The 27,641-nt window shown below is 37.6% G+C and overlaps 1 protein-coding gene across 1 annotated transcript; it reads left to right on the forward strand.

The window, feature by feature from the left end:
• The first annotated feature begins 372 nt into the window (after window positions 1-372).
• LOC144447956 (endoplasmic reticulum-Golgi intermediate compartment protein 2-like) lies at window positions 373-27,641 on the forward strand. The gene is made up of 10 exons (XM_078138077.1): window positions 373-813; window positions 3,331-3,486; window positions 12,879-12,993; window positions 14,553-14,718; window positions 15,624-15,711; window positions 19,018-19,116; window positions 21,971-22,068; window positions 23,337-23,499; window positions 24,180-24,259; window positions 25,731-27,641. Exons 1-10 carry the CDS (start codon window positions 711-713, stop codon window positions 25,839-25,841), a joined length of 1,179 nt encoding a protein of 392 aa, XP_077994203.1. The 5' UTR covers window positions 373-710; the 3' UTR covers window positions 25,842-27,641.

The following is a 27,641-nucleotide window of genomic DNA, read 5'->3' on the forward strand; positions in this document are numbered from 1 at the left end:
TCCAGCCACCCAAGCATTCCATAAGGAAAAGGGCAACTCTCCTACAGGACTGTGCGCCTTTGACATTGAAGACCTGTACGTGTAACCGTTACTTTATTAGACAACAAGAATAATACTTTTTCAGTCATAAAAACATACGATTTCGGATTCCCGATTTCGGGGTTTCCATGGTAAGTATTAATGGACGTATTTCGTGCATATTATTTCTTTATGCTAATCGGTGTGTACTTTTACGATCTCGCTCTGTTTTCTCAATATATTGATTTTTTTAAACGAAAGAATATCCAACTATTGTCCTGAGGGCAATCTGCTCAGTAAAAGAAGTCACAACAAACACACGGCAGGTAACCTTTGACATACGGAAGCAAGCCACGTCCGGGTTTTTTACTTCTCCTTGTTGTCAACATATGTGACACTTATACTGCATTGTCGCCAAATTTTTCTCGACTGATGAATAGGTCAGTTAACTTGTTTGTGGTATTCGTTGTCTACACAGCAGTATACGGAAGAAAAGAACCTTTGATCTCGACCTAAACCGACTTTGCGTGTAGGACGCGATAACGTTACTACCCGGCTCGCGATCGCGAGTTGACCATATCCGTCCTAGTAACGTTTCTACGTCTGGTGGAGCGTTCCCAAAGGTAAACTAAACCCAAACGAGTGTATATTTACCAGAACATTGTGTGTGTCGAAGAGACAAACCTGCAAGTATGTTACGACGGAGGAAGACGACGCTTAAAGCCGTCAAAGAGTTAGACGCTTTCCCAAAGGTTCCAGAAAACTACCAGGAGACATCTACCAGTGGCGGTACAGGTAAGTAAACATCTTCAAATCTAACCTCTTAATATACCACATAGAGCCCACAAACCGTGTTACAAACACACAAACGCAAATAAATGAATAAAATACACAAAGAAACAACACAATTTGTGACAATCATGTACATCAGTAAATGAAAGTACATGTAACATGAATAACTAATAGTAGACATGTTTTAAAGTACTACATTTATGTTTCGTTATGTACATTGTATACTCATCCCTCACAAACCCTTATGTATGATTACACATAGTTGCATAGATATTGTTAGACTACTAGAATTGGTTTCCAACTTTGTCTCTACATTTGCTACAACAGTGACAGTCATTGTTGAAGTTACACTAAAACTTAGAGATAATATCAGCAGTAAACACAGTTGCCTTGTCTGGAAATACTAGTCCTATGTTAGCTCTGGATGTATGCGCTATGGTGTTTGACACGTCTTTCCATCTCTTTCCAGATGGAAAGACATGTCAAACATCGTAGCGCATACATCCAGAGCTAGTCCCATGTATGATATGTATGATATGAATGATATGAATGATATGAATGATATGGCTGGTTTGAACATGTGCATTTGTTCAGTTATAATTTGGAGGTATTTACATGGACTCATTCAAAATTGATAAGCATATAAATATACATGTACATGTATCTCTAAAATTTAAGAAAGCAAGACCTAGTCAAGGAAAAGAAGACAACTCCTTCAGTATAAAGTTGTCTATCTATTCAGTCAAATGTACAAACTACTTATCAGAATCCAAATTCCAACTGAGATAGGACATAAAATCTTTTAAGTAATTTACTGTACATGTACACTTCCACAAGTGAAGTAAACTTGGAGACTAACTTTGAAACCAATGTAGTACTAATCTATCAACATCTACCATAGTGTAAACATTTTCATTCTTTATTTTGTCAATAAATCAATAGTATACATGTACAGGCCCATTATACACATGGATATATATATATATATATATATATATATATACATTACATGTAGACTAGCAGACTATTCACACATGTTTAAAACTGTATTTTCATTTACTGATGCCAGTTTTGTATGTTTATTTGTATTTATTTATTTATTTATTTATTTATTTATTTATTTATTTATCTATCTATCCATTTATTTATTTATTAGTTGCTTTTTAACACTGTTCCTGGCCTACCTGTGGATACACTCAAATGTAGTACATAGACTATGATACTTTCATTCCCTCCAACCTCAGACCACTAAAATTTGTTAGTGGTCTGAGCTCCAGCTGATAAATCATATTGCAAGGTTAAATCAATGAATAGAATTACTCAATTAGGGTTCAAAATACAGTTAGCCTCCCCAGCTAGCTGAAACACTTGACCAAATGGACACTGTTCTTTTAGATGGTAATGTACGTAACATAGAATAGAAACTTTTGTATTCATGCTAGGTAGATAAAGTAGGAACTAGATTTAGTACATACATGTATGTGATAATATGAATAGGGTTAGGTATAGTCCTACTTGCAGACAGTTAGTCTAGTTCCTATATGATATGAGTTACGATTACATCCTCCCTCCCTCTCTCTCTCTCTCTCTCTCTCTCTCTCTCTCTCTCTCTCTCTCTCTCTCTCTCTCTCTCTCTCTCTCTCTCTCTCTCTCTCTCTCTCTCTCTCTCTCTCTCTCTCTCTCTCTCTCTCTCTCTCTCTCTCTCTCTCTCTCTCTCTCTCTCTCTCTCTCTCTCTCTCTCTCTCTCTCTCTCTCTCTCTCTCTCTCTCTTCTCTCTCTCTCTCTCTCTCTCTCTCTCTCTCTCTCTCTCTCTCTCTCTCTCTCTCTCTCTCTCTCTCTCTCTCTCTCTCTCTCTCTCCTCTCTCTCTCTCTCTCTCTCTCTCTCTCCCCTCTCTCTCTCTCTCTCTCTCTCTCTCTCTCTCTCTCTCTCTCTCTCTCTCTCTCTCTCTCTCTCTCTCTCTCTCTCTCTCTCTCCTCTCTCTCTCTCTCTCTCTCCTGTGCTAACAGGACTACATCACCCATGTAGATTAAGTCCATATTGACAGTGTCTGCTAGCAGGACTACATCATCCCATGTAGATTAAGTCCACATTGACTGTGTCTGCTAGCAGGACTACATCATCCCATCTAGATTAAGTCCACATTGACTGTGTTTGCTAGCAGGACTACATCATCCCATCTAGATGGTTCTATACTTTCAATATTTATTTACTGTACAAAGTACCCATGGATGTGGTAATCATGTACATGTTGTCTTACTGGAAAACTAGATATTTTCACCACTACAAAAGTTTTGCAATTTTAAAGTCTTTTAAAGCTCATTCTCAAAGACGAGTTTTTACTAATTACCAGACTGGTACATTATGTTCATGTACAAGAAGGCATTTTTTTGTCACTACTAATAACTTGCATGTTTGTTTTCCAGTGAAATTAGCGAAAATAAAAAATCATTAGCAAAAATTTCCAGGTTTACAATATTATCACATAAAAACTTGAGTACATTTCATTCATTTTATTCCAGTTTCCATAGTGACGTTTTCTCTGATTGCTGTATTGATTGTGTCAGAAACACGATATTATATGGATACATCAATGAAATATGAATACGAGGTTGATACCGACTTGACAAGTAGACTACAGCTGAATGTCGATATAACGGTTGCTATGAGATGTGAACGTAAGTAGTACTAGACTACAGCTGAATGTCGATATAACGGTTGCTATGAGATGTGAATGTAAGTAGTACTAGACTACAGCTGAATGTCGATATAACGGTTGCTATGAGATGTGAACGTAAGTAGTACTAGACTACAGCTGAATGTCGATATAACGGTTGCTATGAGATGTGAACGTAAGTAGTACTAGACTACAGCTGAATGTCGTGTAACGGTTGCTATGAGATGTGAATGTAAGTAGTACTAAACTGCAGCTGAATATCGATATAACGGTTGCTATGAGATGTGAATGTAAGTAGTACTAGACTGCAGCTGAATATCGATATAACGGTTGCTATGAGATGTGAATGTAAGTAGTACTAGACTACAGCTGAATGTCGATATAACGGTTGCTATGAGATGTGAATGTAAGTAGTACTAGACTGCAGCTGAATATCGATATAACGGTTGCTATGAGATGTGAATGTAAGTAGTACAAGACTGCAGCTGAATATCGATATAACGGTTGCTATGAGATGTGAATATAAGTAGTACTAGACTGCAGCTGAATGTTGATATAACGGTTGCTATGAGATGTGAATGTAAGTAGTACTAGACTGCAGCTGAATATCGATATAACGGTTGCTATGAGATGTGAATGTAAGTAGTACTAGACTGCAGCTGAATGTCGGTATAACGGTTGCTATGAGATGTGAACGTAAGTAGTACTAGACAGCAGCTGAATGTTGATATAACGGTTGCTATGAGATGTGAATGTAAGTAGTACTAGACTACAGCTGAATGTCGATATAACGGTTGCTATGAGATGTGAATGTAAGTAGTACTAGACTGCAGCTGAATATCGATATAACGGTTGCTATGAGATGTGAATGTAAGTAGTACTAGACTGCAGCTGATTGTCGGTATAACGGTTGCTATGAGATGTGAACGTAAGTAGTACTAGACTGCAGCTGAATGTGGATATAATGGTTGCTATGAGATGTGAATGTAAGTAGTACTAGACTGCAGCTGAATGTCGATATAACGGTTGCTATGAGATGTGAATGTAAGTAGTACTAGAAGGCAGCTGAATGTCGATATAACGGTTGCTATGAGATGTGAACGTAAGTAGTACTAGACTGCAGCTGAATGTTGATATAACGGTTGCTATGAGATGTGAATGTAAGTAGTACTAGACTGCAGCTGAATGTCGATATAATGGTTGCTATGAGATGTGAATGTAAGTAGTACTAGACTACAGCTGAATGTCGATATAACGGTTGCTATGAGATGTGAATGTAAGTAGTACTAGACTACAGCTGAATGTCGATATAACGGTTGCTATGAGATGTGAATGTAAGTAGTACTAGACTGCAGCTGAATATCGATATAACAATTGCTATGAGATGTGAATGTAAGTAGTACTAGAAGGCAGCTGAATGTCGATATAACGGTTGCTATGAGATGTGAACGTAAGTAGTACTAGACTGCAGCTGAATGTCGGTATAACGGTTGCTATGAGATGTGAATGTAAGTAGTACTAGACAGCAGCTGAATGTTGATATAATGGTTGCTATGAGATGTGAATGTAAGTAGTACTAGACAGCAGCTGAATGTCGGTATAACGGTTGCTATGAGATGTGAATGTAAGTAGTACTAGACTGCAGCTGAATGTCGGTATAACGGTTGCTATGAGATGTGAATGTAAGTAGTACTAAACTGCAGCTGAATGTCGATATAACGGTTGCTATGAGATGTGAATGTAAGTAGTACTAGACTGCAGCTGAATGTCGATATAACGGTTGCTATGAGATGTGAATGTAAGTAGTACTAGAAGGCAGCTGAATGTCGATATAACGGTTGCTATGAGATGTGAATGTAAGTAGTACTAGAAGGCAGCTGAATGTGGATATAACGGTTGCCATGAGATGTGAACGTAAGTAGTACTAGACTGTAGCTGAATGTCGATATAACGGTTGCTATGAGATGTGAATGTAAGTAGTACTAGACTGTAGCTGAATGTCGATATAACGGTTGCTATGAGATGTGAATGTAAGTAGTACTAGACTACAGCTGAATATCGACATAACGGTTGCTATGAGATGTGAATGTAAGTAGTACTAGACTGCAGCTGAATGTGGATATAATGGTTGCTATGAGATGTGAATGTAAGTAGTACTAGAAGGCAGCTGAATGTGGATATAACGGTTGCTATGAGATGTGAACTTAAGTAGTACTAGACTGCAGCTGAATGTGGATATAACGGTTGCTATGAGATGTGAATGTAAGTAGTACTAGAAGGCAGCTGAATGTGGATATAACGGTTGCTATGAGATGTGAACTTAAGTAGTACTAGACGGCAGCTGAATGTGGATATAACGGTTGCTATGAGATGTGAACTTAAGTAGTACTAGACGGCAGCTGAATGTGGATATAACGGTTGCTATGAGATGTGAATGTAAGTAGTACTAGACTGCAGCTGAATGTCGATATAACGGTTGCTATGAGATGTGAATGTAAGTAGTACTAGACGGCAGCTGAATGTGGATATAACGGTTGCTATGAGATGTGAATGTAAGTAGTACTAGACTGCAGCTGAATATCGATATAACGGTTGCTATGAGATGTGAATGTAAGTAGTACTAGACTACAGCTGAATGTCGATATAACGGTTGCTATGAGATGTGAATGTAAGTAGTACAAGACTGCAGCTGAATATCGATATAACGGTTGCTATGAGATGTGAATGTAAGTAGTACTAGACTGCAGCTGAATGTTGATATAACGGTTGCTATGAGATGTGAACGTAAGTAGTACTAGACGACAGCTGAATGTGGATATAACGGTTGCTATGAGATGTGAATGTAAGAAGTACTAGACTGCAGCTGAATGTCGGTATAACGGTTGCTATGAGATGTGAACGTAAGTAGTACTAAACTGCAGCTGAATGTGGATATAACGGTTGCTATGAGATGTGAATGTAAGTAGTACTAGACTGCAGCTGAATGTCGGTATAACGGTTGCTATGAGATGTGAATGTAAGTAGTACTAGACAGCAGCTGAATGTTGATATAACGGTTGCTATGAGATGTGAATGTAAGTAGTACTAAACTGCAGCGGAATGTGGATATAACGGTTGCTATGAGATGTGAATGTAAGTAGTACTAGACTGCAGCTGAATGTCGGTATAACGGTTGCTATGAGATGTGAACGTAAGAAGTACTAGACAGCAGCTGAATGTTGATATAACGGTTGCTATGAGATGTGAACGTAAGTAGTACTAGACAGCAGCTGAATGTTGATATAACGGTTGCTATGAGATGTGAATGTAAGTAGTACTAGACTACAGCTGAATGTCGATATAACGGTTGCTATGAGATGTGAATGTAAGTAGTACTAGACTGCAGCTGAATATCGATATAACGGTTGCTATGAGATGTGAATGTAAGTAGTACTAGACTGCAGCTGATTGTCGGTATAACGGTTGCTATGAGATGTGAATGTAAGTAGTACTAGACTGCAGCTGAATGTCGGTATAACGGTTGCTATGAGATGTGAATGTAAGTAGTACTAGACTGCAGCTGAATGTCGATATAACGGTTGCTATGAGATGTGAATGTAAGTAGTACTAGACTGCAGCTGAATGTGGATATAATGGTTGCTATGAGATGTGAATGTAAGTAGTACTAGACTGCAGCTGAATGTCGGTATAACGGTTGCTATGAGATGTGAATGTAAGTAGTACTAGAAGGCAGCTGAATGTCGATATAACGGTTGCTATGAGATGTGAACTTAAGTAGTACTAGACTGCAGCTGAATGTGGATATAACGGTTGCTATGAGATGTGAATGTAAGTAGTACTAGAAGGCAGCTGAATGTCGATATAACGGTTGCTATGAGATGTGAACTTAAGTAGTACTAGACGGCAGCTGAATGTGGATATAACGGTTGCTATGAGATGTGAACTTAAGTAGTACTAGACGGCAGCTGAATGTGGATATAACGGTTGCTATGAGATGTGAACTTAAGTAGTACTAGACGGCAGCTGAATGTGGATATAACGGTTGCTATGAGATGTGAATGTAAGTAGTACTAGACTGCAGCTGAATGTCGATATAACGGTTGCTATGAGATGTGAATGTAAGTAGTACTAGACTACAGCTGAATGTCGATATAACGGTTGCTATGAGATGTGAATGTAAGTAGTACTAGATGGCAGCTGAATGTGGATATAACGGTTGCTATGAGATGTGAACTTAAGTAGTACTAGACGGCAGCTGAATGTGGATATAACGGTTGCTATGAGATGTGAATGTAAGTAGTACTAGACTGCAGCTGAATGTCGATATAACGGTTGCTATGAGATGTGAATGTAAGTAGTACTAGACTACAGCTGAATGTCGATATAACGGTTGCTATGAGATGTGAATGTAAGTAGTACTAGACGGCAGCTGAATGTGGATATAACGGTTGCTATGAGATGTGAACTTAAGTAGTACTAGACGGCAGCTGAATGTGGATATAACGGTTGCTATGAGATGTGAATGTAAGTAGTACTAGACTGCAGCTGAATATCGATATAACGGTTGCTATGAGATGTGAATGTAAGTAGTACTAGACTACATGTACAGCTGAATATCGATATAACGGTTGCTATGAGATGTGAATGTAAGTAGTACTAGACTGCAGCTGAATGTGGATATAACGGTTGCTATGAGATGTGAATGTAAGTAGTACTAGACGGCAGCTGAATGTGGATATAACGGTTGCTATGAGATGTGAATGTAAGTAGTACTAGACTGCAGCTGAATGTCGATATAACGGTTGCTATGAGATGTGAACTTAAGTAGTACTAGACGGCAGCTGAATGTCGATATAACGGTTGCTATGAGATGTGAATGTAAGTAGTACTAGACGGCAGCTGAATGTCGATATAACGGTTGCTATGAGATGTGAACTTAAGTAGTACTAGACGGCAGCTGAATGTGGATATAACGGTTGCTATGAGATGTGAACTTAAGTAGTACTAGACGGCAGCTGAATGTCGATATAACGGTTGCTATGAGATGTGAACTTAAGTAGTACTAGACGGCAGCTGAATGTCGATATAACGGTTGCTATGAGATGTGAATGTAAGTAGTACTAGAAGGCAGCTGAATGTGGATATAACGGTTGCCATGAGATGTGAACGTAAGTAGTACTAGACTGTAGCTGAATGTCGATATAACGGTTGCTATGAGATGTGAATGTAAGTAGTACTAGACTGTAGCTGAATGTGGATATAACGGTTGCTATGAGATGTGAATGTAAGTAGTACTAGACTACAGCTGAATATCGACATAACGGTTGCTATGAGATGTGAATGTAAGTAGTACTAGACTGCAGCTGAATGTGGATATAATGGTTGTTATGAGATGTGAATGTAAGTAGTACTAGAAGGCAGCTGAATGTGGATATAACGGTTGCTATGAGATGTGAACTTAAGTAGTACTAGACTGCAGCTGAATGTGGATATAACGGTTGCTATGAGATGTGAATGTAAGTAGTACTAGATGGCAGCTGAATGTGGATATAACGGTTGCTATGAGATGTGAACTTAAGTAGTACTAGACGGCAGCTGAATGTGGATATAACGGTTGCTATGAGATGTGAACTTAAGTAGTACTAGACGGCAGCTGAATGTGGATATAACGGTTGCTATGAGATGTGAATGTAAGTAGTACTAGACTGCAGCTGAATGTCGATATAACGGTTGCTATGAGATGTGAATGTAAGTAGTACTAGACGGCAGCTGAATGTGGATATAACGGTTGCTATGAGATGTGAATGTAAGTAGTACTAGACTGCAGCTGAATATCGATATAACGGTTGCTATGAGATGTGAATGTAAGTAGTACTAGACTACAGCTGAATGTCGATATAACGGTTGCTATGAGATGTGAATGTAAGTAGTACAAGACTGCAGCTGAATATCGATATAACGGTTGCTATGAGATGTGAATGTAAGTAGTACTAGACTGCAGCTGAATGTTGATATAACGGTTGCTATGAGATGTGAACGTAAGTAGTACTAGACGGCAGCTGAATGTGGATATAACGGTTGCTATGAGATGTGAATGTAAGAAGTACTAGACTGCAGCTGAATGTCGGTATAACGGTTGCTATGAGATGTGAACGTAAGTAGTACTAAACTGCAGCTGAATGTGGATATAACGGTTGCTATGAGATGTGAATGTAAGTAGTACTAGACTGCAGCTGAATGTCGGTATAACGGTTGCTATGAGATGTGAATGTAAGTAGTACTAGACAGCAGCTGAATGTTGATATAACGGTTGCTATGAGATGTGAATGTAAGTAGTACTAAACTGCAGCGGAATGTGGATATAATGGTTGCTATGAGATGTGAATGTAAGTAGTACTAGACTGCAGCTGAATGTCGGTATAACGGTTGCTATGAGATGTGAACGTAAGTAGTACTAGACAGCAGCTGAATGTTGATATAACGGTTGCTATGAGATGTGAACGTAAGTAGTACTAGACAGCAGCTGAATGTTGATATAACGGTTGCTATGAGATGTGAATGTAAGTAGTACTAGACTACAGCTGAATGTCGATATAACGGTTGCTATGAGATGTGAATGTAAGTAGTACTAGACTGCAGCTGAATATCGATATAACGGTTGCTATGAGATGTGAATGTAAGTAGTACTAGACTGCAGCTGATTGTCGGTATAACGGTTGCTATGAGATGTGAATGTAAGTAGTACTAGACTGCAGCTGAATGTCGGTATAACGGTTGCTATGAGATGTGAATGTAAGTGGTACTAGACTGCAGCTGAATGTCGATATAACGGTTGCTATGAGATGTGAATGTAAGTAGTACTAGACTGCAGCTGAATGTGGATATAATGGTTGCTATGAGATGTGAATGTAAGTAGTACTAGACTGCAGCTGAATGTCGGTATAACGGTTGCTATGAGATGTGAATGTAAGTAGTACTAGAAGGCAGCTGAATGTCGATATAACAGTTGCTATGAGATGTGAACTTAAGTAGTACTAGACTGCAGCTGAATGTGGATATAACGGTTGCTATGAGATGTGAATGTAAGTAGTACTAGAAGGCAGCTGAATGTCGATATAACGGTTGCTATGAGATGTGAACTTAAGTAGTACTAGACGGCAGCTGAATGTGGATATAACGGTTGCTATGAGATGTGAACTTAAGTAGTACTAGACGGCAGCTGAATGTGGATATAACGGTTGCTATGAGATGTGAACTTAAGTAGTACTAGACGGCAGCTGAATGTGGATATAACGGTTGCTATGAGATGTGAATGTAAGTAGTACTAGACTGCAGCTGAATGTCGATATAACGGTTGCTATGAGATGTGAATGTAAGTAGTACTAGACTACAGCTGAATGTCGATATAACGGTTGCTATGAGATGTGAATGTAAGTAGTACTAGACGGCAGCTGAATGTGGATATAACGGTTGCTATGAGATGTGAACTTAAGTAGTACTAGACGGCAGCTGAATGTGGATATAACGGTTGCTATGAGATGTGAATGTAAGTAGTACTAGACTGCAGCTGAATGTCGATATAACGGTTGCTATGAGATGTGAATGTAAGTAGTACTAGACTACAGCTGAATGTCGATATAACGGTTGCTATGAGATGTGAATGTAAGTAGTACTAGACGGCAGCTGAATGTGGATATAACGGTTGCTATGAGATGTGAACTTAAGTAGTACTAGACGGCAGCTGAATGTGGATATAACGGTTGCTATGAGATGTGAATGTAAGTAGTACTAGACTGCAGCTGAATATCGATATAACGGTTGCTATGAGATGTGAATGTAAGTAGTACTAGACTACATGTACAGCTGAATATCGATATAACGGTTGCTATGAGATGTGAATGTAAGTAGTACTAGACTGCAGCTGAATGTGGATATAACGGTTGCTATGAGATGTGAATGTAAGTAGTACTAGACGGCAGCTGAATGTGGATATAATGGTTGCTATGAGATGTGAATGTAAGTAGTACTAGACTGCAGCTGAATGTCGATATAACGGTTGCTATGAGATGTGAACTTAAGTAGTACTAGACGGCAGCTGAATGTCGATATAACGGTTGCTATGAGATGTGAATGTAAGTAGTACTAGACGGCAGCTGAATGTCGATATAACGGTTGCTATGAGATGTGAACTTAAGTAGTACTAGACGGCAGCTGAATGTGGATATAACGGTTGCTATGAGATGTGAACTTAAGTAGTACTAGACGGCAGCTGAATGTCGATATAACGGTTGCTATGAGATGTGAACTTAAGTAGTACTAGACGGCAGCTGAATGTGGATATAACGGTTGCTATGAGATGTGAACTTAAGTAGTACTAGACGGCAGCTGAATGTGGATATAACGGTTGCTATGAGATGTGAACTTAAGTAGAGTACTAGACTGCAGCTGAATGTGGATATAACGGTTGCTATGAGATGTGAATCTAAGTTACTTTGTATTGATAGTGCTAGATGAATGTTCATATAATAAGTCCCTATTCACTCCATATTTGGCACAATTGCAGATTAATCTGTGAGTGTGGGATCTACACAGGCATAGACCATAGAGTGACATCATACCATTTCAAATTATACAGTACAGACTGTGGGCTAGCTCAATGTAGCTGTATGTATGTACAGACTGTGGGCTAGCTCAATCTAGCTGTATGTATGTACAGACTGTGGGCTAGCTCAATCTAGCTGTATGTATGTACAGACTGTGGGCTAGCTCAATCTAGCTGTATGTATGTACAGACTGTGGGCTAGCTCAATGTAGCTGTATGTATGTACAGACTGTGGGCTAATTCAATCTAGCTGTATGTATGTACAGACTGTGGGCTAATTCAATCTAGCTGTATGTATGTACAGACTGTGGGCTAGCTCAATCTAGCTGTATGTATGTACAGACTGTGAGCTAGTTCAATCTAGCTGTATGTATGTACAGACTGTGAGCTAGTTCAATCTAGCTGTGTGGTGAAGTCACCAAAACACACTCTAATTCTTAGCAGTGATCATCCCAAAGTACACATGTTACATGTAATTTAGCAAGAATGATCAATGGCACAACTAATTGTAAAAAGTTGTAATTTAGAGGTGTTTTAGAGAATTAGCATGTTTTCCTTTTTATTTCCAGTTGTCCAGAACTGAGTAGTTTATGCCATTTCTACTTTCATTTCAATACACAGCAATACCATCAGAATTGCGATATTTAATATGAATTAAAATAAAGCTGGTTTTAAGCTCAGAAAATGATAATGAATACTCTCCTACCCTCATGATCGATTTCTGTCACTCGATATCACTAACTGCCTTTTAGTCATTTATTCAATTCCCCTATCTATTAATCTCCTGACAGATATCGGTGCCGATGTGTTGGATTTGACTGGAGAAACTATTAGTGCTTCATTTAGTTCACTTAAAGAAGAAAGTGTTCATTTCGAATTATCTCAAAGACAAAGAGTATGGCAAAGGTAAGATATGGAGTCTATATCCACTTTCACCCAATTTTACAGTAAATTACTGGATTGTGTTGTTATATTACAATTAACATGTGATATACAATTTATGGAATCTCAATTGTTTGATCACCAAGTTTTACAGTAAAATACAGTCTATAGCAGCATAATAGTGTTATACCTAAATGTTATATGATATAAGCTTATTGAATGGGCTGATATAAGGTCCTTATCACCCAGTTTTACAATAAATTAGTCTTTAATGTCACTTATTACATGTCTCAGTCAGTGTACATATGCCATGGTCACATTATTTCAGATAGGAAATGTGTACATGCTCTCTCATATATCTCTCATATATCTGCATGCATGCACACACACACACACACACACACACACACACACACACACATACACACACACACACACACACACACACACACACACACCCATATTGTGTTAGTAATAATGTAATATACATTGTATGTTTAGATATTATTCCACAATATTTTCTTTATTCAGCCAAGGAAAATACGAGTGACCTAAGGGCCCATGTCACTACGAGTTGCTAGACCAGTAGTGACAGACAAGGCCTTTGGTCACGAGTATTTTCCAGCTGATTGAAATAAAATATTGTGGAATAATATAATTATACCTCAAGCATAGTTTTATGAAAATTGGTAAAATGCAAAATAGCTAGAAAGTGTCTGAACTTCAAACTTGGACAAAAATAATGGCAATTTGGAATGTTTTAACTCCAATTTCGAGCACTGCAAATCCAAACATGACAGAGATTGTCGTGGTAGAATAACCAGGGTATATAATCCATATTTTCTGTTCAAAAGCAATAACCTGGTTTGTGTATGGTATAAGATGTGTTATTCAAATATTAAAGTGCCCATGTGGATGACAATTGGGCCTTTATTTTAGAATTTTTATTATAAAACAACTTTACTCTGTTTTTCTACTTGAAAAAAAAAGTGAAACAAAAAATAAGTCCTAGTTTATATGTAGTACAATAATAAAGTGTTTGCACATTTGTTTAGTTTCTTGTAATTTATAAGCAAGGACTTTTACTTGGTATATGTTATTTCACATTGTATATTGTAGTAGAAAAACAAGTATAAGTTGTTTTGGAAATCCAAAATAAATATTTATTTCTCATCCATATCGCCACTTGAAAGTGGTCATATGGTCATATGAGGACTGGGTATTTATATTGGATTTTATGATTTACTAAACAATTTTATTATGGCCTCCTATTTGCAAAAATCAATGTGAAAATAGATTGACAGAGTCCTGGTTTGTAACTAAATACATTTGCAAAAGATTAAGAAATGTGTAAAATCTTTGTTATTGTATGTACAAAACAGCATCATAGGATTACACATTGATTTTTCAAGTTGGAAGCCATGATGATAAAATTGTTTTAAAAATTAAAATCCAAAATAAATACACTATCCTCATTCATATGGATACTTTAATTGGTCTCACTGATAATGGAAATATGACATGAAGTTGATGTAACTTTACTTATAAACTGAGATAATGTTTATAATGTAACTTTATTATAGCAAATTAAAAGCCATTCGCGATGCCTTGTCTACTGAGCATGCAATACAAGATTTATTGTTTAAAGTTGGATTTGATGGTTCACCTACATCAATGCCAGACAGAGAAGATAAACCTAAAGATCCACCTAGTGCCTGTAGGATACATGGATCAGTAGAACTAAATAAGGTATGTATGCTATGACAGGGTGCCCTCATACATTGGTAGTCTGTAAGGTATGCTATGACAGGGTGCCCTCATACATTGGTAGTCTGTAAGGTATGCTATGACAGGGTGCCCTCATACATTGGTAGTCTGTAAGGTATGCTATGACAGGGTGCCCTCATACATTGGTAGTCTGTAAGGTATGCTATGACAGGGTGCCCTCACACATTGGTAGTCTCTAAGGTATGCTATGACAGGGTGCCCTCACACATTGGTAGTCTGTAAGGTACACTATGACAGGGTGCCCTCATACATTGGTAGTCTGTAAGGTATGCTATGACAGGGTGCCCTCACACATTGGTAGTCTGTAAGGTATGCTATGACAGGGTGCTCTCATACATTGGTAGTCTGTAAGGTATGCTATGACAGGGTGCCCTCATACATTGGTAGTCTGTAAGGTATGCTATGACAGGGTGCTCTCATACATTGGTAGTCTATAAGGTACGCTATGACAGGGTGCCCTCATACATTGGTAGTCTGTAAGGTATGCTATGACAGGGTGCCCTCACACATTGGTAGTCTGTAAGGTACACTATGACAGGGTGCCCTCATACATTGGTAGTCTGTAAGGTATGCTATGACAGGGTGCCCTCATACATTGGTAGTCTATAAGGTACGCTATGACAGGGTGCCCTCATACATTGGTAGTCTGTAAGGTATGCTATGACAGGGTGCCCTCACACATTGGTAATCTGTAATAGTGTAAGGTATGCTATGGCAGGGTGCCCTCACACATTGGTAATCTGTAATAGTGTAAGGTATGCTATGGCAGGGCGCCCTCACTTGGTAGTCTGTGAAGTGTGCTATGTAATTCTCATATCACCATTGATAAGTCTATACTTACCATGTTTTTTCCCTATCTCTATTAGGTTGCAGGTAATTTTCATGTCACCATTGGTAAGTCCATACCACATCCAAGAGGACATGCTCACCTGGCAGCTTTTATAAATCATAACAGTAAGTAAATGTTTAGATATAAAATAGTGTTATTTATAGAGAAGACGTTAGAGCAGCCAGCATGGAATGTGTGGTTACTGGTTTGAGTCTCACCACTGCCGTTTGTATCTCAACTGTCAAACACCTTGTGCAAGATTTGAACCACAATTCTTGGAACCTGAAATAAAATTTTACTGCCTAGGTGCATCATAAAGATTTCTTGGTCGACACCATAACTTCCGCTCCACGCACTTCACATGCATTAATATATGCACACATGAAAATAAGTTAACCTTGTTCTATTTTGACCCTCTCGCATGAGGTAAAATACTATTACAGGTACCCAGAATTGTGCCCCAGTCAACCCAGCTACATGTATATACTAGTAATTGTTTCTGAATGGTTTAAGTCCTTGGGGAAGATTTGAACCACATTATGACCCAGTCAAGACAACCCAGCTGTCATGATAATTCAGGATCTGGTAGGATAGAGGTTGTTATGTGAAGGATTTCATCACATACGATTAGAAGCAATGCCACCATTGTAATCCATTAAGGATTAACTCAACTGTAGAATAAAGTATCTGATAGGATACAGATTGTTAAGGATTAACTCAACTGTAGAATAAAGTACCTGATAGGATACAGATTGTTAAGGATTAACTCAACTGTAGAATAAAGTACCTGATAGGATACAGATTGTTAAGGATCAACTCAACTGTAGAATAAAGTACCTGATAGGATACAGATTGTTAAGGATCAACTCAACTGTAGAATAAAGTACCTGATAGGATACAGATTGTTAAAGATTAACTCAACTGTAGAATAAAGTACCTGATAGGATACAGATTGGTAAGGATTAACTCAACTGTAGAATAAAGTACCTGATAGGATACAGATTGTTAAGGATCAACTCAACTGTAGAATAAAGTACCTGATAGGATACAGATTGGTAAGGATTAACTCAACTGTAGAATAAAGTACCTGATAGGATACAGATTGTTAAGGATCAACTCAACTGTAGAATAAAGTACCTGATAGGATACAGATTGTTAAGGATCAACTCAACTGTAGAATAAAGTACCTGATAGGATACAGATTGTTAAAGATTAACTCAACTGTAGAATAAAGTACCTGATAGGATACAGATTGGTAAGGATTAACTCAACTGTAGAATAAAGTACCTGATAGGATACAGATTGGTAAGGATTAACTCAACTGTAGAATATAGTACCTGATAGGATACAGATTGTTAAGGATTAACTCAACTGTAGAATAAAGTACCTGATAGGATACAGATTGGTAAGGATTAACTCAACTGTAGAATAAAGTACCTGATAGGATACAGATTGTTAAGGATTAACTCAACTGTAGAATAAAGTACCTGATAGGATACAGATTGGTAAGGATTAACTCAACTGTAGAATAAAGTACCTGATAGGATGCAGATTGTTAAGGATTAACTCAACTGTAGAATAAAGTACCTGATAGGATACAGATTGTTAAGGATTAACTCAACTGTAGAATAAAGCACCTGATAGGATGCAGATTGTTAAGGATTAACTCAACTGTAGAATAAAGTACCTGATAGGATACAGATTGTTAAGGATTAACTCAACTGTAGAATAAAGTACCTGATAGGATACAGATTGTTAAGGATTAACTCAACTGTAGAATAAAGTACCTGATAGGATACAGATTGTTAAGGATTAACTCAACTGTAGAATAAAGTACCTGATAGGATACAGATTGGTAAGGATTAACTCAACTGTAGAATAAAGTACCTGATAGGATGCAGATTGTTAAGGATTAACTCAACTGTAGAATAAAGTACCTGATAGGATACAGATTGTTAAGGATCAACTCAACTGTAGAATAAAGTACCTGATAGGATACAGATTGTTAAGGATCAACTCAACTGTAGAATAAAGTACCTGATAGGATACAGATTGTTAAGGATTAACTCAACTGTAGAATAAAGTACCTGATAGGATACAGATTGTTAAGGATCAACTCAACTGTAGAATAAAGTACCTGATAGGATACAGATTGTTAAGGATCAACTCAACTGTAGAATAAAGTACCTGATAGGATACAGATTGTTAAGGATCAACTCAACTGTAGAATAAAGTACCTGATAGGATACAGATTGTTAAGGATTAACTCAACTGTAGAATAAAGTACCTGATAGGATGCAGATTGTTAAGGATTAACTCAACTGTAGAATAAAGTACCTGATAGGATACAGATTGTTAAGGATCAACTCAACTGTAGAATAAAGTACCTGATATGATACAGATTGGTAAGGATTAACTCAACTGTAGAATAAAGTACCTGATAGGATGCAGATTGTTAAGGATCAACTCAACTGTAGAATAAAGTACCTGATAGGATACAGATTGTTAAGGATTAACTCAACTGTAGAATAAAGTACCTGATAGGATACAGATTGTTAAGGATCAACTCAAATGTAGAATAAAGTATCTGATAGGATACAGATTGTTAAGGATCAACTCAACTGTAGAATAAAGTACCTGATAGGATACAGATTGTTAAGGATTAACTCAACTGTAGAATAAAGTACCTGATAGGATACAGATTGTTAAGGATCAACTCAACTGTAGAATAAAGTACCTGATATGATACAGATTGTTAAGGATTAACTCTACTGTAGAATAAAGTACCTGATAGGATACAGATTGTTAAGGATTAACTCAACTGTAGAATAAAGTACCTGATAGGATACAGATTGTTAAGGATCAACTCAACTGTAGAATAAAGTACCTGATAGGATACAGATTGTTAAGGATTAACTCAACTGTAGAATAAAGTACCTGATAGGATACAGATTGTTAAGGATCAACTCAACTGTAGAATAAAGTATCTGATAGGATACAGTTTGTTAAGGATCAACTCAACTGTAGAATAAAGTACCTGATAGGATACAGATTTATACATTTTTGTATGTGATGGATTTAAATCATGTACGTTTAGTGACAACATGGATATTATGCTACCTGATGGAAAAAGACTACCAACACTTATGCACAATATGATGAAAATCTAAAAACAAGGAGGGGGTCATGGGAGGAACCAGGAAAGCAATCTTGCTCTGTAGATATGTGTAAGGGAAAGACAGTTGTGAGGGGGTGGGGGGGGGGAGGGACAAGTTTTAGTGTGACCATATCTTGATGTGAATTATAGACAATAGTCATCAATGGTTGTATTGATTATAATGTACCTGCTGTGTTGTCAACTTGTGTCTATCAAAATCTACTTTAACTATATATATCTCACAAATATCTCTTGTTGTGTGTTTTTTTCTCAGAATATAATTTTTCTCACAGAATAGATCATTTTTCCTTTGGTGTTCCAACTCCTGGAATAGTGAATCCATTGGATGGAGATGAAAAAGTTACCCAAGATAGTACGTACACTACTACACTACTAGTTTGTTTACTGGCTGGATCTGTAATTCTACTGCACTCATTCTCTCTAAAGCTTGTCCTAGTACTAGTAGTAGCAATTTCAACCTGTGTTATTTGGTCTTGAAAATGTCCACATAAGTAGATTCACCATATTGAGAAGTGATTACATTAAGTCAAACTGTAGAGTAGGAGCCATTGCAAGTATGAATACATTACCGCCAATCACTTATGTCATCACAAGCTATTTATAGCAGGCTGACGTCATCACAAGCTATTTATAGCAGGTTGATGTCATCACAAGCTATTTATAGCAGGTTGACGTCATCACAAGCTATTTATAGCAGGTTGATGTCATCACAAGCTATTTATAGCAGGTTGACGTCATCACAAGCTATTTATAGCAGGTTGATGTCATCACAAGCTATTTATAGCTGGTTGATGTCATCACAAGCTATTTATAGCAGGTTGATGTCATCACAAGCTATTTATAGCAGGCTGACGTCATCACAAGCTATTTATAGCAGGTTGATGTCATCACAAGCTATTTATAGCAGGTTGACGTCATCACAAGCTATTTATAGCAGGTTGACATCATCACAAGCTATTTATAACAGGTTGACGTCATCACAAGCTATTTATAGCAGGTTGACGTCATCACAAGCTATTTATAGCTGGTTGATGTCATCACAAGCTATTTATAGCAGGTTGATGTCATCACAAGCTATTTATAGCAGGTTGGTGTCATCACAAGCTATTTATAGCAGGTTGATGTCATCACAAGCTATTTATAGCAGGTTGACGTCATCACAAGCTATTTATAGCTGGTTGATGTCATCACAAGCTATTTATAGCAGGTTGATGTCATCACAAGCTATTTATAGCAGGTTGACGTCATCACAAGCTATTTATAGCAGGTTGACGTCATCACAAGCTATTTATAGCAGGTTGACGTCATCACAAGCTATTTATAGCTGGTTGATGTCATCACAAGCTATTTATAGCAGGTTGATGTCATCACAAGCTATTTATAGCAGGTTGATGTCATCACAAGCTATTTATAGCAGGTTGATGTCATCACAAGCTATTTATAGCAGGTTGACGTCATCACAAGCTATTTATAGCAGGTTGACGTCATCACAAGCTATTTATAGCTGGTTGATGTCATCACAAGCTATTTATAGCAGGTTGACGTCATCACAAGCTATTTATAGCAGGCTGACGTCATCACAAGCTATTTATAGCTGGTTGATGTCATCACAAGCTATTTATAGCAGGTTGATGTCATCACAAGCTATTTATAGCAGGCTGACGTCATCACAAGCTATTTATAGCAGGTTGACGTCATCACAAGCTATTTATAGCAGGTTGACGTCATCACAAGCTATTTATAGCAGGTTGATGTCATCACAAGCTATTTATAGCTGGTTGATGTCATCACAAGCTATTTATAGCAGGTTGATGTCATCACAAGCTATTTATAGCAGGTTGACGTCATCACAAGCTATTTATAGCAGGTTGATGTCATCACAAGCTATTTATAGCAGGTTGATGTCATCACAAGCTATTTATAGCAGGTTGACGTCATCACAAGCTATTTATAGCAGGTTGATGTCATCACAAGCTATTTATAGCAGGTTGACGTCATCACAAGCTATTTATAGCAGGTTGACGTCATCACAAGCTATTTATAGCAGGTTGGTGTCATCACAAGCTATTTATAGCAGGTTGATGTCATCACAAGCTATTTATAGCAGGTTGACGTCATCACAAGCTATTTATAGCAGGTTGACGTCATCACAAGCTATTTATAGCAGGTTGATGTCATCACAAGCTATTTATAGCAGGTTGATGTCATCACAAGCTATTTATAGCAGGCTGACGTCATCACAAGCTATTTATAGCAGGTTGATGTCATCACAAGCTATTTATAGCAGGCTGACGTCATCACAAGCTATTTATAGCAGGTTGATGTCATCACAAGCTATTTATAGCAGGCTGACGTCATCACAAGCTATTTATAGCAGGCTGACGTCATCACAAGCTATTTATAGCTGGTTGATGTCATCACAAGCTATTTATAGCAGGTTGACGTCATCACAAGCTATTTATAGCAGGTTGACGTCATCACAAGCTATTTATAGCAGGCTAACGTCATCACAAGCTATTTATAGCAGGCTGACGTCATCACAAGCTATTTATAGCAGGTTGATGTCATCACAAGCTATTTATAGCAGGCTGACGTCATCACAAGCTATTTATAGCAGGCTGACATCATCACAAGCTATTTATAGCTGGTTGATGTCATCACAAGCTATTTATAGCAGGTTGACGTCATCACAAGCTATTTATAGCAGGCTGACGTCATCACAAGCTATTTATAGCAGGTTGATGTCATCACAAGCTATTTATAGCAGGCTGACGTCATCACAAGCTATTTATAGCTGGTTGATGTCATCACAAGCTATTTATAGCAGGCTGACGTCATCACAAGCTATTTATAGCAGGTTGATGTCATCACAAGCTATTTATAGCCAGTTGACGTAATCTAAAACTAGAGCTAACTAACTATAATTAAATCACATATCAAATGCCAACTTGTCTATAGGATTCTATAGGTTTCTATATATAGGATCCTATATAGGCTATTATTGTAAGGGTTTGTATATAAAATGCATGTATGTTTTCTTGCATACAATGACAATGTCAGTATTGCTCTCTTGGAAAATACCAATATAACATATGTACCCACCAATGCATAATTACTGGCAAATCCAGGTTACCCCTCATGTCTACCAAACTATACACAACTATGCAGCAATATGTTAACATGTGGTTTGTTTTATACCCATGTAGGTATGCGTATGTACCAGTATTTTATTCAGATTGTACCCACTCAAGTCAACACAAATGCTGCTAAGGTTGATACACATCAATATGCAGTCACAGAAAGGGTATGTAGTATTACTATACATGTACATATGTTGACTGTTGACTAGTCTTTGAATGCTAAGGCAATATCATATTTCTTTTCCTTGTGAAATTACGGATCACTCCTGGACCAACATTTGTTATTTTTCAAAAACAGAGCCAGAGAGAAATGGACCATACTGGGGTGACTCTCAAGCCTATAGTAAAATTTATTGCATTGCCTGAGTAAAATTGGTCAACCATTTTCTGTATTGTAGACCTAGTGTGTTTTACAATTCTATAAGTTTTCATGTTATAACTTGTAGGTTATCCCCTGCTATACAGTACTCAGTTAAATGTTATAACTAGTTTTATTTTGCTACTGATTGTAAGTAATACAACTAACAGTGTTCTTTCTGATCAAAGTAACAAACACACTCAAATCTCCTTGTAAGGCCTAATAAAAAAATTTGTGTGGTTCTGATTACGCTCAATTTTAGAATAGGTGGCGTGGTGTAGGTAGATTTGTGTGGTTCTGATTACGCTCAATTTTAGAATAGGTGGCGTGGTGTAGGTAGATTTGTGTGGTTCTGATTACGCTCAATTTTAGAATAGGTGGCGTGGCGTAGGTAGATATTTTTTTATTGTATTATTTTTTTTCAGTGTGAGTGTCTAATTCAGGTTTTCCATTGTTTTCCAAATGGTCTCTGTGTTGTTTATTTCTTCCTATCAGATGTATAGCCATTACAGATTGGAAGAATAGTTTTATTTTGTCTTTTTAAGTTGATGTCAGTTTCTGCATCCACTATTTTTCTTTAGACTTCACAATTTTTGCAATTTTGTTATTTTTTTCTCGGAATATGTAAAAAAAGTTTTGGGTCAGCAGTGAAAAGCTAGGTCTGGTAGGGTCTTCGGAACCAAACAATAATTTTGTTAGGCCTTATTTCTATACATATTGCAAATAATATTCCATACCACACCACATCATTTTATGCTAAAATGGTACAGAACGGCCATCAGAGTTCAGGTGCTACTTTCCATGTGTCTACCTGGCAATTATTAGGTGATCACCATTTGTGAAATCCTTCTTGGTACAACACTGAATTGGGTAGCGCTGTCAATCTGATACTAGACAAGCTTAGTCAACAGTATCTAGTTGAATTACAACATGATGGGGATACTACAATGTAGTAAATAAAATAGTACATAATCTCTGTAGATTTTTAAACATTTGATGTATAATGTATATACTTCAGTGAGAATTGTTTTGATACTCATCTGTGAATTTTATGATTTTAATCTATATTTTCAGGACAGGGTTATTAACCATGCCAGTGGTAGTCATGGTGTAGCTGGAGTGTTTTTCAAATATGATTTATCATCACTCTCCATAAAAGTAACAGAGGAACATCAGCCTATTTGGCAGTTTATGGTTAGATTATGTGGAATAGTTGGAGGAGTCTTTGCTACCTCAGGTATGTGTACATTATGTGGAATAGTCTTTGCTACCTCAGGTATGTATACATTATGTGGAATAGTTGGTGGAGTCATTGCTACCTCAGGTATGTGTACATTATAAATGTAGAATAGTTGGGGGAGTCTTTGCTACCTCAGGTATGTGTACATTATGTGGAATAGTTGGGGGAGTCTTTGCTACCTCAGGTATGTGTACATTATAAATGTAGAATAGTTGGGGGAGTCTTTGCTACCTCAGGTATGTGTACATTATGTGGAATAGTTGGGGGAGTCTTTGCTACCTCAGGTATGTGTACATTATAAATGTAGAATAGTTGGGGGAGTCTTTGCTACCTCAGATAGGTTTACATGAATGTGTAGTCATGTAGTAAGACCTCAGATCTGCAGTTTGAGGGTTGCCAAATAAAGCTGAAAGGTGATGGGAATCTCTGTTCAGTCACTTTTAAAGTAAGCAGAATAGCCTTAGGGGCTAGCAACTAGACTAATAATGTGTGTGTAGACAGTCATTCCAAAATTGGCTTTATTTTATACATAAAATTTCTATTGCAATTTGATATACTTTGTGAATGAAGACTTTAAAACTTGAAGCTGTCACAGCAACAGAGAAAATGATAGAACTGTCAAAGAATTGTACAGACTATACGTAAATATAATGATGTTTTATGTATTTGTTAACTAGGTGTCCTACATTCAGTGATTGGTTTTCTGTTTGATGTTATATGCTGTAGATATAAAATGGGAAAATACAAAGAGAAAGAAGTAAGTTATCTTCCATACATACTATAATATGACAGAACCCAATGACAAGTGATTGCAAGTGTGGTGTACTTGGGGTATTTGCATGAGTGCTTGCAGTGATCTCCATGCCCATACTCTTTACACTCATAAAAGTGCAGCTGCAAACACAAGTGCAAGTACCCCTGAGTTCCGACACTGGAACTCATGTGGTATGGAGATTCTGTTATTATTACATATGTTTATCTGAAATGGCAAATTTCAATCAAAATCATACAGTGTGATCACACAATTTCTTGTGTAGCAAATGATCGCATCCTCATTTGCATATAATTTGTAGGTATGTATATAATAATGTTTTCGGTATTGAACTGCAGTGAAAATACCACTAGTTTGCACACACACACACACACACACACACACACACACACACACACACACACACACACACACACACACACAGACACACACAGACACACACACACCAGTGCAAGTAATCTCTGGTACATATGTAATAGTACCACTAGTATGTGCACACACACACCAGTGTAAGTAATCTCTGGTACATATGTAATAATACCACTAGTATATGCACACACACCAGTGCAAGTAATCTCTGGTACATATGTAATAATACCACTAATATGCACACACACACCAGTGTAAGTAATCTCTGGTACATATGTAATAATACCACTAGTATATGCACACACACCAGTGTAAGTAATCTCTGGTACATATGTAATAATACCACTAGTATGTGCACACACACCAGTGTAAGTAATCTCTGGTACATATGTATATATAATACCACTAGTATGTGCACACACACACCAGTGTAAGTAATCTCTGGTACATATGTAATAATACCACTAGTATGTGCACACACACCAGTGTAAGTAATCTCTGGTACATATGTAATAATACCACTAATATGCACACACACACCAGTGTAAGTAATATCTGGTAATAATAATAATAATGTTCGGTTCTTATATAGCGCTTTCCCACACCGTGCTCAAAGCGCTTTACAATTTATTACCCCTGGCTCGGATCAGAACGGCACAACGGCCCTTTAGTCTTCCTCAACTCCCCGGGGAGCATACAATCCATTGCAGCCATTTAAGCGCATAGGATTAAAGAGTTCACATTGCAACCTACATCCTACCAGGTCCCCAATTATACAGCTGGGTTGACTGAAGCACAGTCGTGGTTCAAATCTTGCCCAAGGACTTTAGCCACTCAGAAACAAACAGCAAGCAGCGACAGGGCTCGAACCTGCAACCTGTAGATTCCAAGCCAGTCACGCTAACCATTCACCCATCATGACTCCACGTACATATGTAATAATACCACTAATATGCACACACACACCAGTGTAAGTAATCTCTGGTACATATGTAATAATACCACTAGTATATGCACACACTAGTGTAAGTAATCTCTAGTACATATGTAATCATTATCGTTCTTCTTTCTTTTATTTAACTTTCAGAATGAGTCACCAAATGTACCTGTGCATCACTTAGACCAGAATTTCCAGAATGATTCACCTCATGTTAATCTAATTTCACAACCAGCACAAGACCAAACACCAACAACGTAAAACAAGATTTCCAAACTGATTCGACCTCACCTCTGTTCATTAAAAAAACTTGATTTTGCACCAAGAAATACTAATAGTTCACCAAAGCTTTTAGCCACCTATCTTCCATGACTGTGTCAGTATTTTCTGAAGTTGTAACATATGCATGACTTCAGACAGATGACGAAGCAATGGTGTCTGCCATGACTGTGTCAGTATTTTCTGAAGTTGTAACATATGCATGACTTCAGACAGATGACGAAGCAATGGTGTCTGCCATGACTGTGTCAGTATTTTCTAAAGTTGTGACATATGCATGACTTCAGACAGATGATGAAGTAATGGTGTCTGTCATGACTGTGTCAGTATTTTCTGAAGTTGTAACATATGCATGACTTCAGACAGATGACGAAGCAATGGTGTCTGCCATGACTGTGTCAGTATTTTCTAAAGTTGTGACATATGCATGACTTCAGACAGATGATGAAGTAATGGTGTCTGTCATGACTGTGTCAGTATTTTCTGAAGTTGTAACATATGCATGACTTCAGACAGATGACAAAGTAATGGTGTCTGCCATGACTGTGTCAGTACTTTCTGAAGTTGTAACATATGCATGACTTCAGACAGATGATGAAGTAATGGTGTCTGCCATGACTGTGTCAGTATTTTCTGAAGTTGTAACATATGCATGACTTCAGACAGATGATGAAGTAATGGTGTCTGCCATGACTGTGTCAGTATTTTCTGAAGTTGTAACATATACATGACTTCAGACAGACGACGAAGTAATGGTGTCTGCCATGACTGTGTCAGTATTTTCTGAAGTTGTAACATATACATGACTTCAGACAGACGACGAAGTAATGGTGTCTGCCATGACTGTGTCAGTATTTTCTGAAGTTGTAACATATACATGACTTCAGACAGACGACGAAGTAATGGTGTCTGCCATGACTGTGTCAGTATTTTCTGAAGTTGTAACATATGCATGACTTCAGACAGATGATGAAGTAATGGTGTCTGCCATGACTGTGTCAGTATTTTCTGAAGTTGTAACATATGCATGACTTCAGACAGATGATGAAGCAATGGTGAATATCTGACAAAACTTTCACCAGCTATCTGCATTTCTTTAATAGTGCAAAATTAAGTTTAATTTATGAACTTAGATCGAACATTTGCACAGATGGGCTTTATCACACTTTTGTCTTATCTTACTATACTATTAATTGATGTACCCAGATCAGTGAGACTAATTACCAGGTTTCATGTTGAGATAGACACAACAAAGATAACACAAGTCAAACAGTGTCTGCTCTGTATTTTGTTAATTTGTATTTGTTATCATTAACAAAATACAGCAGACACTGTGTAAGGGATGTTTGTGTGTTATCTTTATTGTGTCTACAGAGCAGACACCATGTAAGGGATGTTTGTGTGTTATCTTTATTGTGTCTACAGAGCAGACACTGTGTAAGGGATGTTTGTGTGTCATCTTTATTGTGTCTACAGAGCAGACACTGTGTAAGGGATGTTTGTGTGTTATCTTTATTGTGTCTACAGAGCAGACACTGTGTAAGGGATGTTTGTGTGTCATCTTTATTGTGTCTACAGAGCAGACACTGTGTAAGGAATGTTTGTGTGTCATCTTTATTGTGTCTACAGAGCAGACACTGTGTAAGGAATGTTTGTGTGTCATCTTTATTGTGTCTATCTCAACATGTAACCTGGTAATTAGTCTCACTGATCTTGATACATCAATTACAAAAGGTAACAGTCAACTAAAGCAGTTTCACTACTTGTCATAATCATTTATAG

The sequence above is a fragment of the Glandiceps talaboti genome, chromosome 17 (genome assembly GCF_964340395.1).
Source record: "Glandiceps talaboti chromosome 17, keGlaTala1.1, whole genome shotgun sequence".
Lineage (NCBI taxonomy): Eukaryota > Metazoa > Hemichordata > Enteropneusta > Spengelidae > Glandiceps > Glandiceps talaboti.

Coding starts and splice junctions, on each gene's coding strand:
- LOC144447956 (XM_078138077.1), top strand. CDS start 711: ATGTTACGACGGAGGAAGACGACGCTTAAAGCCGTCAAAGAGTTAGAC. Junction 814..3,330: donor ATCTACCAGTGGCGGTACAG/GTAAGTAAACAT, acceptor ATTTTATTCCAG/TTTCCATAGTGACGTTTTCT. Junction 19,117..21,970: donor TGAAAAAGTTACCCAAGATA/GTACGTACACTA, acceptor ATACCCATGTAG/GTATGCGTATGTACCAGTAT.